Raw genomic sequence first — 13,687 nt, 5'->3', positions numbered from 1 at the left:
GCAGGAGACACAGTGCCATAACCTCCCTCTTGTTTCAGACTGTTGTCCCGTGGTTCTTGCCACTTTCCGAAGCAGTTCTGGAAGCCCCCTTTTGTGGGTGTCTGCAGATGGTTGCCTTGATAGTAAACCTAACACTTGGCCCCTCGTGCTTAGTTTGACATTGGGGAGGAGCCAGCAGTCCCATGATGCTTGATGCAGTGAGCAGGCGGATGAAGATGCGCTGCAGCGTTCCCACAGGCTGAATTCCTGCCAAGTGCCACTCAACAGCAGTGTCCACTGTGTTTTTGTCACCCCCATAAAGATACTTTCAAAAAACGACTTCTAGAACTGCTCCAGAAAGTAACAAGAATGATAGGATCGGGGTGTGTGAAGTGAGGGGGAGGGGGTGGAGGGGGTTTCTTGGCGGTGTGTCTTTTACCGTAATAAACTTTCTAAGAATTTAAATATTCACAGTACATTTTGATCATCCCATATATAGATCCATAACAAGTCTTAGGGGCTGGGGATTTAGCTCAGCGGCATAAGCGTCTGCCTTGTAAAGCAGGCAGTGGTGAGTTCAATCCTGGGTACTGATAAAAAGGAAAAACACACACACACAAAAAAAAAACATAAAACAAAACAACAACAAAAAAAAACAAGTCTCCTATACAGTAACAAGACTGAATTTTTAAGTTTTTTTTTTTAATTAAAACTATCCATGCAAATTGATGCAAGCCTGGCAAGAGGACTGAAGTCTATTCCTGTGGTGTGGCCTTCTGTTTGTAAGTCACCAGGAAAACTTGCTTTCCTATTGTAGAAGTTCTTATATTAAAAGAGCTGTGGTGGTTGGCCATGGTGGAGCACACCTATAATCCCACCACTCGGGAGGCTGAGGCAGGAGTTCAAAGCCAGTCTGGGCTACAAAGTGAGCTAAGGCCATCCTGAACTGCATGGCGAAACCCTGCCTCAAAAACAAACAAGAATAAATAAGTATACAAATCAGTTGTGGTGACAGGTGTGAGCAGAGGGACACAGCACCACAAAGATGCCAAAAGTCATTCTCCACGCTGTCCAAGGTGACATCCACTACTCTGGTAATTTCTTTAGAGGACTGAGTCACGTTTTCACCTGTTGGCTCCCAAACCTGACTTTACACCCTGCGGTGCTGGACATGGAAGCAAGGCCTTGTGCACTTTAGGTAGATGCTCTCCCTCTGAGCTCCCCGATGCTCACAGAGACACTGGTATCTGTGAGTGCTTAGCTCAATGCCTGCCACACATAAATGTGAGTAGTTCTGTGCTCGTGATCGCTTACCCTGGGATCCGGAGACCTCACGGTGGTGCAAAAGCCCAGGATTCCGTGGAAGCCACACTTGGTATTTTGGATTTGGATCTTCTCCCTGGGCTAGTGCTACGTGGCACGATCCTCTGGGAGATCCTGGGCAACGGTGGTGATGGGAAGCCTCCGTCCCCCTGGATTACAAGGTGAGCCACCGAGGATGTACAGTGCACTGTGCTGCCCACAGGTCAACAGGAGCGAATTCCTTTTTCACTTAGTGATACTTTCAACTTACAGTGGGCTTTTTGGGAAGTAGCCTCCTCAGAAATACAGAAGCATCTGTATTGGTGTTAAATATATTGACTTTTAAAAAAAAATTAGGCCATTTTCCTCCAATTCAAAATCAGTTATAAGGCAGGAAAGTCATCAGACCTGACAGCCCTGCCAAAAGCTAGTGCCATTGGTTGGTAGAACAAAAGCAAGTAGAAAATAAGAAAGTCTGCATTTCTGGCCACCCTTCCCTTGCCTGTTTGTTCGGTGCCCTCTCGGTCTGTTGGTTTTATAAAACTCACTTGCATTTATGTACAATGTTTGAACTTTGAGGCCTTGCACTGAGCAAAAGATAGAAACCTGAGACTACACATTTTAGGAAACTCGGCTCTGGTCACTTAACTTTTTCACTCTGTGTTCTCCCCCAGCCCAAGCTTCTGGCCAAGGAGCTGCTTGATCTCGTGGCATCTCACTTCAACCTGAAGGAAAAGGAGTACTTTGGGATCGCCTTCACCGATGAGACGTAAGTGTCACTGGCACCCTGGGCGCCGGAGGACACGGCAGGGCCAGCAACTACAGCCTCCAAAGTGAGCTCCGAATCAGCTGCAAGCCAGCTGCGTCCGTGGTTGGGGGTCAGTCCAGGTTCACCATCCGGATTTCAAAATGCTCACAATCCCCAGCCTGGAACAGCCGCAGGCTGTAATTAGGGTGATGCTAATATTGTGAAATCGTTAGGTGAACTCATTCTTATAATCAAGCAGGTTCATATTCAGACCAAAATGTTTATTTTTCTTCAAAAGTGTATCTGTATGGGTTTGGTTTTCATTAAAGTTAAACGAAAACTTCTGGAAAATTAAATGATTCTCTCCAGTATTGGATTAATACTAACAGGAAGTAAATTTGATGATAAATTCAAAATGAAAACTATCTGGGCAGTTTGACCATCTAAGCTGAAACAGGATACAGAAATCAGAAATTCAGATCAGTCATCTGATGAGACGTATATTTACTTTCAGTAGTTTTTCAGTTTAGTTTTATAAAGTGATGTTTTGCAATACAAGGAAAGAATATCTACTAAAATTTCTATTTTGTATTAATGCACTATTATCAAAAGATAACTGAATACCACCCAAATTCCTAGATAAGAATAAGCAATCCTAAGCGATTGTACCATAATTTTCTCTGTGTATATCCATGTATACCTATGTAAACCTTAGAGTTGTGGAGATGGTTTTCAAAGATGGTTACCAATCAGTTTGATTAGCGGGTGGGTCGAATGGCTCATGCCCCAGGAATCTGTGGTATCATCAAGGCAGGACCAGTTCCAAAGTAAGAGCAGGTGCCAGTCATACTGGTCAGATGAATGACCACGTGTACTTGTGCATGGCTACCCTTGGCCTCAGGGAGCTGCAAATGGACAAGGGTCTATATCCTGTTATTCAGATGGAGTTGCCAGGGATAAAAGGGTTTCTAGCTCAGGCTGTGTCAGGCAAATTGGAACATACAGTCATCCTGTCAGTCAGTGGTATTTGGAGCAGCAGTGTGTTAGGAGCAAAGCCATGTCCTCCTCAAGATCAAGGTCAGCCCTGCTTCTGGAGCCTATAGGCAACTGAGGCCTTCCTGTGGCAGGAAGGTCACTCTTGTCTGAGGCCTTGCTGGCCTCCAGATGGAACCCAGTAAGGTCAGATGGGAGGAGAGGCTTGTGCAGGAGAGGAGCCAGCAGAGTAATCAAAAACAAAATACTTTTAAGCAACTGAACATCTAGAACAATTACTTCCATGAATGAAAAAATATTCTACTCTTTCTCTTGAGAATCACTGTAAGTCCCTTAAATTGCTCTTCACATTGTTTCCACTAATTAGAAGGAAACTGTATGCTTCAATTAATCATATCTCATTGTTCCCATTTCCCACATAAGTTTACTCAACAAAAAGATTCCTGAACTCCTGATCAGACTAGACTTCCCCTTTGAATTAACAAGAGTCAATTATCCTGGGCCTAATGGGCAGAGGTCTGACCACTAACAACTCAGCAGCAGGAATCAGTTGAAAGGGAGAGAGTCCCTCTTCTCCCTTGAAAGAGAGGGGACAAAAGCCAGCATCACGGAAGGGAGATGCAGGCCACATAACCGTACAGCTGAGTAACTGTGCAGGGCTGAGCAACACTGGCGGGTGGTCCAGAAGAGTGAGTATGTGTGCACGTGAGTGTGGCAAGCCGGAGAGAAGCATGGTTTCCACCCGGTAGTGGTGTTAGCGGAGAGTAAGGTCCATAGACTATGTGACCACCACCACTGCTCTTGCCCATGTGGCCAGCTGGGTTTCTCCAGTGGTGGCAGGAGTGGCAGTGACCAGGGGCTGGTGCTGGCAGGTACGTCTGCTGTGTAGGAAGGGGGCCAGCGTCAGGGGCCCAGAAGGAATCAAGGACCAGGGCTCCAGAGGGTCAGCACAGGAAGACACCAGGATTCAGGATGGTGCTTCGTGTCTGGTAGTGTCCTAGCTGACAAAGAGCCCCTGGGTGGAAATGGAAGAACAAAATTCACCCCACACAATTTTGTCTGTGAGTGGGAGCTGGTTTGGGTTGATAATTCCTGTGTCAGAAAGTGCTGGCCCAGCTTTAGAGTCTGTCCCCACCCTTCCCTCTGTGTGGAAAGGGTTCTTCGGTTTTTTGAGACAGTCTCTGTATGTAGTCCAGGTTGGCTTTAAATTCCCTACAAACTCCTGGCAATGATCCTCCCGTGTCAGCCTCCCCAGTGCTGGGATTGCAGGGCTGTGCCACCACATCCAACAAGAGAAATAAATTCCTTTACTTATTTATGCAGTGCTGGGAATCAAACCCAGGGTCTCACAATTGCTAGGTGTTATGGCTGTGTCTACATGTCCCCTAAAGCCCTATGTGGTCATAGGTGGGGCTTTTCAGAGGCGGCTGAATCTAGACTGTGTGATGCTGGGATCAAGGGTATGTGATAACTAAATTAGTCCACTGAATGATTTGGCACCACCCTAATCCTAGTAGTCTGGATAAAATAAAAGGAGGCAGAAAGCCGCTGTTAAGCTCCTTGTTGTTTTTGCTGTCCTCCATTGCCAAGAACGGTTGCCCCTCTGCCATGCCACCCTGCCTTGGAGTCAGCTGGTTATGGACGGAAACCTCTACAAACTGAGCCAGATAGAACTTTCCTCCCTTAACTTTGGGCGTCAGGTGTTTCATCTTAGTAATAAGTACCCAGGACACTGGGCAAACACTAGAACGCATCCCCATCCTTCCCCTAACAGAGTCTTCAGATCAGGCAGTGAGGTCTGTGTGTGCTCTGTGCCTTAGGCACGTGCTACTCTGCTGGACAGTGAAGGGCAGCAGAAGCTCTGTCCTTGTGGCAACCTGTGTGTGACAGACGACATAGTTTGCCTAATGCACCCTTTGGTCAGCGCTTGGGAGCTGCAAATGCAGAATCACTGGCCACAGTGGGGGTCCTTGAAAAAATGAGTCTCAGGCCATGGATCGTCTGTAGTTCTTCCAATACTACTTCTTGTTAATGATGTTTTGTGAGATGTAGATGCCAGCTCAGAAAACATATCTGAAACAAAATGCAGAGAAGAAATTGGGAGTTTCTCTTAGCAGCTCTCACTGACAAGTTATATTAATTATTAATAAAGTGTCTAAGTCCACAGTGAAAGAGTTATGCCTGAGAATATTTAGTGCTAGTAGTAATCAACATTTTAGCAGCATTGAAACTCATTCTTCCTTCTCCAATTTTTTAACATGTTTTTCTTTGTAGTACTGAGGATTGATCCCTGAGCTCTACATATGCTACACTGGGTTTACAGTGTAATCCACCACGCCTGCCTTCCCTGTTTTTGAAAAAGTTAAGAAATATGTAGAAATGCGAAGGAATAAAAGGAAAAACTCAGGCATTAGTGTACTGTTTAAGAACTGAGTACAGCTGGGCGTAGTGGCACATACCTGTAGTCCCAGCACTCAGGCGATTGAAGCAAGAGGATCTCCTTGAGTTCCAGGCCAGCCTGGGCTACCTAGTGAGTTCAAGGGCAGCCTGAACTGCAGAACAAGACCCTGTATCTCAAAAAAATTTTAAAAAATAAACCAAATCCTGGTAGAATTGGAATGTGTTTGTACGTATCAATTGAGAAAATGAGCAGTTCTTAACCTATTATTTCGTCACCAACCCTCTGAGATGAAGAAATTATATTCCTTCTTTTCACAAAGGTTTACATATAAAATTTTTGCTGACATTTTAGTGATTCGGAAGGGCGTCTGCAGATGTGGTGCCCAGCGTGCTGGCTCCTAGGTGCATGCATCCTCTGGCTTTGGCCTTGCCTCTGCCTGAACCTAGCCTTTGCTCCAATGGCCAAGGCATCTGCAGAGGCCCTAGTAGACAAGCAAGCTTACCTACCACTGAAACGTCAGCGAAGTACAAAAGCAAGTTCCCAGTTGTGGTAGCCACTTGGGGGTACAGTATATTTGGAAAGGAGCCTGGGGTTTCCATTCATGAACTCCAGCGTGAGGAGGGGGACACAGGACAGGAGAAAGTCTGCAGCCATGGTCTCCTGCAGGGCTGTCCTAGGCCTCAGGGACTTGGCCTTGAGCTACCCCAGTGGAGCAGGCATCTTGTATCTAGTGATTCTGGAAGGTGTGCACACAACTCTCTTGTGTATAGCCCAGGTAAATAAAGAATGGTAGTGCGGTCCCGGAGGTCTAGAGGCCCAGTTCCTCCTCACCTTTCCTGCCCAGTGGACATGGTGTTGAGGAGCCCAGGCCTGGGCCGGGGAGCAGAGTGAAGCCTTCATGTGGGACCATTTAGTTAAGGGCGAACCCAGTGTCTACCCCCAGTGGCAGTTGAATATTATGGAGCTGAGGCATTCAGCTGCTTAACAAGTAATTTACTTAGTATCCCCTGTTAACCCTTGGGCTCCAGAAAGAATGGTCTTTTGGGGCTTGTGTTATTCAGGAGGTGATTAATAAGTCATTGTGGGAGGGGTTGTAAAGAGAGTTTGAAACAGTTGTAAGACATCATAGTGGGGAAACGATTCCTCCATAAATAAACAATTAAAGTCAGAAATTCCCATTGGAATGAATAGCTCCTGAGTTAGTAACTTGGTCTCCCTAGTACTTGCCCTGCCTTGACCATGTTCTGCTATTCGAGGGTTTCAAGCTAAACGGGTGTCCCTGGGCTCTTCTGGAAAAGCCAGTGCACTTCAGAATCAAGGACACCAAGGAACTACCATCCTTACCCCAAGTGTCTCCCACATGCCCACCTCCATCCAGCAAGAATGTCAGATGCATGCTTTGACTTTTTGCAGAAACCCACTCCGTAAGAAGTAATCTGTCTACAGTGGAAGGGTCTAAAAAGCGCAGGTACCCTTCTCTCTCTAGGTCATGAGAAGGGATGAGTTAAGACAGACTTGTCACACCCCCAGCTCAGGAACTCTAGAAGCAAAGCTCTCCCCGAGGCCACCTCCACTGAAGGTGCCAACACTTGAATCAAAAATCTGTTTCTAGTAGCTAAAAGTGATTTTTAAAAAAAAAATGCACCCAATTTCTATTGCCTGGAAGCTATTGCATATTTTATTACAGACTCAATATTTTGACTTAGTGCAACCAAAAATGAGTGTTATCTCCATCAGCTTTAGAGACAGGTATCAGCAAGGTAATAAAAGAGTACTCCGTCCACATTGGTAATATTTATTTATTTACTTACCCACAATTTTATTTTTGGCTTTGTTATTGGCAAATGTGAATTCTTAAATGGAAAATTATGGGGTTTATGAAAGCCAAGCTATTTGGCATCTCTTAGTTAACTGTACACAGGAAATACTTGTGCGTCTCCCTCAAAAAATGGCTTGAGAGCTGAGTGTGTCAGTGTGTGCCTATAATCCCAGCTCTCTGGGAGACGGAGGCAGAAAGCGCAATGTTTGAGTTTAACCTGGGCAACTTAGCAACTCAGCGAGGCTCCCTCAGAAAGAAAACGGGAGAAAAGGAGAGAAGGGAGGAAGGCAGGTAGATAAGGCAGGCAAGCAGGAGACGTAGTTCTGTGTGGGGGCCGTGGGTTCCATCTGCAGAACTTCAGACCAAGTAAAATAAGCAGAGACAGCACTGTAACAAATCTTACTGCAGCTTACACCAGAGGTCCCACATTACAGTTCCCACATAACTCTAATCCATCCTTTAGCTTTTGCCCAAATAATTGGCACTCACCTAAGGGACCTTGGGTGAATTTCTTGTTCCCTCAGCCTCTCTCTTTGTCAGCAGCCTTCAGGAGACTTTTATAGGGCCTTAAAATGGGGAGGGGACTCCTCCTGCGAGTCCGTGAGCTGTGCATGTGAGGAAGCCACTTCTCCGGGGATAGTATGTGTCAGCCACTCCTTACAGAGTTACGGTGAAGAGTTGGCAGAAGTGGTGGGAAAGGAGACCCACTGTTCCTTAGAGACTCTTTAATTTAGGGTGATTCCCCCTCACTCTCGTTACTTCCTAGCCATTTTTCTTACATTATTTTCTCATCAGTTGCTTGATAAAATCAAGACCCATATGCAGTCAGGAAGAAAGGGACTTCCCGTTAAGTGAGTTCATTACTGATGTAGGGAGCGGAGCAGTTGAGAGCTGGAATCCACCCATTCTCCGTCAGCATGGTCGAAGAAGGGTGGGCAGTGAGCCACTAACAGTGGTATCCAAGGGACAGCGGTGCCTCTCTGTTCCTTTTGACGTTCTTCAGCTTGTGAATGACGCCCCCAGGGACCTCAGGCTCGGCCAGCACCCCGTGCGGTCAGTAGTGTTGTCCCTTAGGCTGGGCTGAGGATTTCTCAATCCCAGGCCTTTGCCTGATTGCAAGAGAGCACACTGGAACATTCTGTTTCTCAGGTCTTCCTCCTTCTCGGCCTTGTAGGCCGGGGAGAAGTCCCCGTATCTTTGTACCATTGCGGTCTGTGTGTAATTCAAAGATTTCTCATGTGAGGATCATGAAAAGGCTGCTGTCATCAGACCCTTAATTAAGAAATCTTATGAGACCGAAGGTAAAAATTTAAATGTGCATGATCATGAGTAGATTGCCTTCCTAAGCAATAACTCATTCAAGAACATTCTGCCCTTTAGAGCCCTGATATTTCCCAGGCACTGTGCTATATTCTGAGGAATTAAAAAAAAAAAAAAAACTGTTAAAAACTTAGAATTAATTTGCAGCTACAGGTCTTATTTGTCACGTAATTTTATAAGATGGGGCTAATTGCCTCCTAGATGCCACAATCCAAAACCTTCAGATTTATTTCTGTCCATGGTTTCAGGGGTGTCAGCCTATGGCCACTCGGCCCTGTTGCTTTGAAGCAGGGCTGAGGCACCACATCATGGCAGGAGCACAAGGCGGAGCAAAGGCAGACAGGAAATAAAGGACAGGAAAGGGCTGGGCTCCCAGGGTCGCTTTCAAGCCCACTCCCGACCCGTACCTCACTTCCTCCACTAGGCTTTGACTCTTAAGGTTCCACCACCTGCCAATCTCACCACAGGCTGAGGACAAAACCTGCAGAGCATGAGTCTTTGGAGGACCTTCAACACAGAAGTCTCCAGCAGTCAGTCTAAAGGGAGGACTTGGAACTCAGCCTGGATCAGTGCCCAGGCTGAGCATTTGGTGAAGAAGATGGAGAGACAGGCCTGGCTCCCGAGCAGGAGAAGCACTGAGAGTCAGGTGGTGTGCAGCCGGCAGAGGACACCTTTGGGAGGCTGGGCAGGGAGAGAAGCCTCTGAGAGTCCCGGGTTCTGCAGAGGCAGGGCGTGGCTGTGGCTTATTACCCTTCCAGCATGTGTCCAACACCATCCATGCGATCTGCATGCACATTTTGATCTTGTGAGACAGGTTGGAGACATTGTCAGATGTAGGAAGACTACAGAGAACATTGAGCCTGATGCAGGAACAACCGACTGGGGTTAGGGGTGGAGCCCCAAGGGAGACCGGGGCTGGTCAGGGCTTTTTTGTGGCACAGTAGGGCCATGTGTTTGAGCATGGGCTGGACTGCTGAGTGAAGGAGTGGGGCAGGGGCATCCTGGGCTGAGGGAGCAGCAGGAGCTGAGGCGCAGAGGGATCCCTGCAGGGTGTCGCTGGCTTTCGGCTGTGCCCAGCTATGATGTTGGCACCCTGTCCTTCTGTCCCATGATCCTGTGCCCCAGGTGAATGGCAGCTTTGATGGCCCTGTCAGTTTACTTAGAAACATTTGTGGGTTTTTTTATTCCTTCCTGTATTCAGAGCAAAGTAATTAAAAAAAAACAACACAACAGTGAACAGGAAGAGTTTTTCCAAGTAGAGATTGTTAGGGTGAAGCAATAAAGGCCCAGTGCATCAGAGGATGCTATTCAGAGGCAGAGCGAGTGCCCTCCCAAAGGCACAGACTTAACCCAACGAAAGGTTTCATTATGGCTATTGTTCTTTGTCTGTTTCCTTGTCCAAAAGGTGTAAATTGAATGATGGTTCAGAAGGGGGACAGAAGCATGTGATAGAAGAAGTGAGTTTAAGCAGTGATGCGGACAGACTTTCTTTCCATTGACCCTCTCACAGGCACGTCCATTCCAGCGCTGGTGCTGCCCACAGTCACTTGAGCAAATGCAGGCCATAGGTCTGCTCAGTGTGAGTGCAGTTGTAAAGTAGTGACAGGTCCCACGTGCTCCAGGATGTTGAGCTGAGGCAGGAAAGAACAAATCACAGCTGGAGCCAGGACTGTGTATCCTCCAGGGTGCTGCCCACCTCTCCCTGTTACACAACTCTCAGGTGCTGGGTTTCTTCTCAACCCAGGGCCTTTGCATGTGCTGCTTTCCTGTTAGGAAGACGGTTCCCATTTCTCTAATCCAAGTAAACACTACACTGCTAATCAGTGCAAACACCAGGAAGTGCTTCTTGGACCCCCGCACTAGATCAGCTCCATCCAGTTCTCCCAGCTCATGGTCCCAGTGCTAGTGGCACTTACATAGCTAACTGCAGAACAGCAGTTGAGTGTCAGTCTCTGGAAGAACACAGGCTCGGGGAGGGAAGAAAGAGCATGCTGACTGCCTTCTGCTGCACATCTGAGTGCTTGTGTAGAGCCGCAGGTCTGTGTTCCTAGAGAAAGAGGAGAGCAGGAGAAGAAGCACCAAAGGAGCTCTACCAGCCCCTCACCTCATGTTGCTGTGGTTTATATTCTAAATGGCGCATGATGTGCAAAAGTGTGCGGTGCTGAGTTTTAGCCATGTGTCTACATCTGTGTAGTCCTTACCACGGGGAAGACCACGTACACACCCATCACCGCAAATGTCCCTTCTTATGTCCCTCACACCCCCAGGCTGCCTGAGCTGCTTTCGGCCACTGTAGATTACTCTGTGCTCTCTTGATCTTTATATAAATGCAGCCACACAGTCTGTACATTTTTCAAACTAAGGCTTCTTTACTTAGCATAGTGGTTTTGCATCCCATCCCTGCTGCTGCATGTGGCAGTACCGCCTTCTCTGCACTGCTGCATGGAATCTGCGGTGTGAAGATATCACCGCTCGTCCCCCCAGCCCCCTATTGGCAAATGCTGGGGTTCTCTCAGATTTAGGGTTGTCTCTGAGATGTGTGTTCATGTACAGTATTATGCAGGCAGCGACTGGGAAGTGTCAGAACAATAATGTAAGAGTCTTTAGACAAATGCTTTCATTTTAGGGTGAATACACTGGAGGAAATCCACTCTAGTGGGTATGAGTTTGATTATTGTAAGAAACTGTCATGGCTGACTTTTTACCCCATGTGCTTGGCAGGATGCTGTGAGCATGATTAATGTGTTTCTGCAGGGCATTTTGAGTCCTCCTGCTTTGAAAGGTGGTCAAGAGTTGTGTGAGGTCACTTTAGGACAGGAGGGAGGTTCCTAGTACCTTCTCTCTCAGCACAGTACAGGAAGCTGGCGGAGGGTCTCAGCCCCAACTTGGAGGTTCCTTGATTTTGGCATCTCCCTGATGTTCAGTTCCCCTGGGGATTCTTTTGGCTTTGTTCCTGGCAAGATACAAGTGAAGAAGGTCCAGCATGCTGTGTCCACATGGACATCCATCTCGGAACACCACTGCAGAGTCCACAGCCCTAACCCATTTGTCTCTGTCTTCCTCAGGGGCCACTTAAACTGGCTGCAGTTAGACCGGAGAGTTTTGGAGCACGATTTCCCTAAAAAGTCGGGACCCGTGGTTTTGTACTTCTGTGTCAGGTACGTACACCTAGAAGTCCCTCCATGGTACCATGTGAGTAACGCTTGTAAGGTAAAGTGACTTAAAGGACAGGGAAGCCACATCCATCCTGACTCTGTGCAGGGGATAAAGATTGTAGCAGGCTGCATTTAGGGCAGATGCGAACACAGGTGTGAGCGTGCAAGGTATATGTTTGCCTTCTTGCACTAGGATGCATGTGTGGAATGATCCTAGCACTTGTTTGGAGTGCTGTGGGGGATCTGGAGAGGGCCATGGATCTCAAACTAAACACGCCCTGGAATGCTCTGTGGCAGTTGGCTAGAGCTCTGTAACAAAAGTCCCTATTTCCTTTCTTTCTGTCACCAAGGCTGCTGAGTCTTGAAATGTACGTGTTTTATCCCAAATAGCTCAGTGCATTTCCCGGCAAGGGAGGAGAAAGTGTAGAAAAGTATTATAATAGAAGTTGTTCTGTGCTCCCTCATCTGTTCTGGGAAATTTCACTTGATTGCAAAGGAAACTACAATTGTGACGAAGCGATCTGAGAGTCTTTTACGGATGACAGGATTGATCACATCTTGACAGGATTGATCGCATCTTGACAGGATTGATCGCATCTGTTGGCAAAAGGGTATGGGAAGCTGCAGGGGGCAAAGTGGCCAAGTCAGAGTTAAAGCCCCCGGTCCAGCAGCTGTATGGAGCCCTGGGCTCTTTTCTCTAGATTGCAGCAGAGTCGGGTGGAGGTTTTGGTTTGTTTGTTTGTTTTGCCATGCTGGAGATGGAACCTAGGCCTTGACTAGTTAAGGCAAGCACTCTATACTGAACCACATGCCCGGGCCTTCGAATGGTCACTGTTTATGGGTCACACTACCCACACACAGACTCTGCCGCTTTAAAATATATGCTACACAACCTCATGGCTTGCAATCATTTCTCCCTACAGACCAAGGTCAGTCTTGCAGTTCTGGGCTTTGCCATCTCAAGCCCACAGACAGCACTAAAAAGAGTCCAAAATAAGAGTTCAGGGGGTCCCCTTACCAGGCTGGAGGGTCCATTACCTCAGCCGGCAGAGTGAATTTAAACTACATTTAGTGCCTTTTCTATTTGTTTAATGGCTGCAGACGTACACAATCTCAGCTGCTTCCAGTACTGATGGGAAGGATGTTAATGCCGTGTGATCTTTAATGGTATGCACTGTTTCTCAGACTAGTGGAAAGTAGCCCTACAGGACCAAGGTTCAGTTCTGCAGGGAGGAGCAGGGATGGTCGGCAAGATCCCGGGGGAGTGGCCGCTTTGCTGACCTGTCTTCAGAGCGGATGCTGGCCTTGGCCGTGTGGAACCGGCCTCCTCGCTGTGCATTTATCTCGATCACTGAGATTTTAGGGGCTGTGCTGAGGATTTGGGCATGGACACTGCAATCTATTTTTAACAAATGTTCCAAAAATCTACAAGACCATGTATTGGGATTCTTTCATAAACAGTTATCCCAGCTTCATATCTGGATGCAAGATTTCCCTGAGATGTGATCAAGTACTGGAATGTCGATAAGCTGTTACCTAAACCCTACCATCTCACGGTTCATACCACGGGTTCAGATTATCAGCTTTTCCAAAGTTATTACTAGGAAAACCGGACTAACACAACTTGTTACTGAGTTGGCTAGACTTTTTTTTTTTTTTTTAAGATAGAGTTTTCCTAAATTACTTACACTGGCCTCAAACTTGCGATTCTCCTGCCTCAGCATCCTAAGATGCTGGGATTGTAGGGAGAGCACGTACACACTTCTGATAGGGCAGTGATCAAGGAACAGTTTTCTTTAGGAAGAAGATCTCCTGAAAACAGCATGGGGAGAGAATTTAAAAGGTCCAAGACCTGTTCAGTTCAGGGCTGTCGCGCAGGGTTGCCGTTCTGTGTGCTGTGTGATGAATGCACCTTCTGCCTGCAGAATGGTAAGCCGACCTCGACCACTGCAGCCTCCTCCTTCCACTAT

General features: G+C 47.1%; 1 protein-coding gene across 9 annotated transcripts in view; it reads left to right on the top strand.

Moving 5' to 3' along the window:
* Frmd4a (FERM domain containing 4A) overlaps positions 1-13,687 on the top strand; it is a 561,761-nt gene that overhangs the window by 427,221 nt on the left and 120,853 nt on the right. For all 9 annotated transcript variants that reach the window (XM_063253783.1, XM_063253785.1, XM_063253781.1 and 6 more), the window contains 2 exons: positions 1,956-2,050; positions 11,628-11,720. In XM_063253783.1, the coding sequence (XP_063109853.1) occupies positions 1,956-2,050; positions 11,628-11,720 (188 nt within the window). The remainder of the gene's footprint in view (positions 1-1,955; positions 2,051-11,627; positions 11,721-13,687) is intronic.

This window comes from Cavia porcellus, unplaced genomic scaffold (assembly GCF_034190915.1).
Source record: "Cavia porcellus strain 051 isolate PalLab524CR breed Dunkin Hartley unplaced genomic scaffold, mCavPor4.1 scaffold_7, whole genome shotgun sequence".
NCBI lineage: Eukaryota > Metazoa > Chordata > Mammalia > Rodentia > Caviidae > Cavia > Cavia porcellus.
The sequence above is the reverse complement of the archived record's forward strand: the minus strand, read 5'-3'. Positions and strand labels throughout refer to the sequence as shown.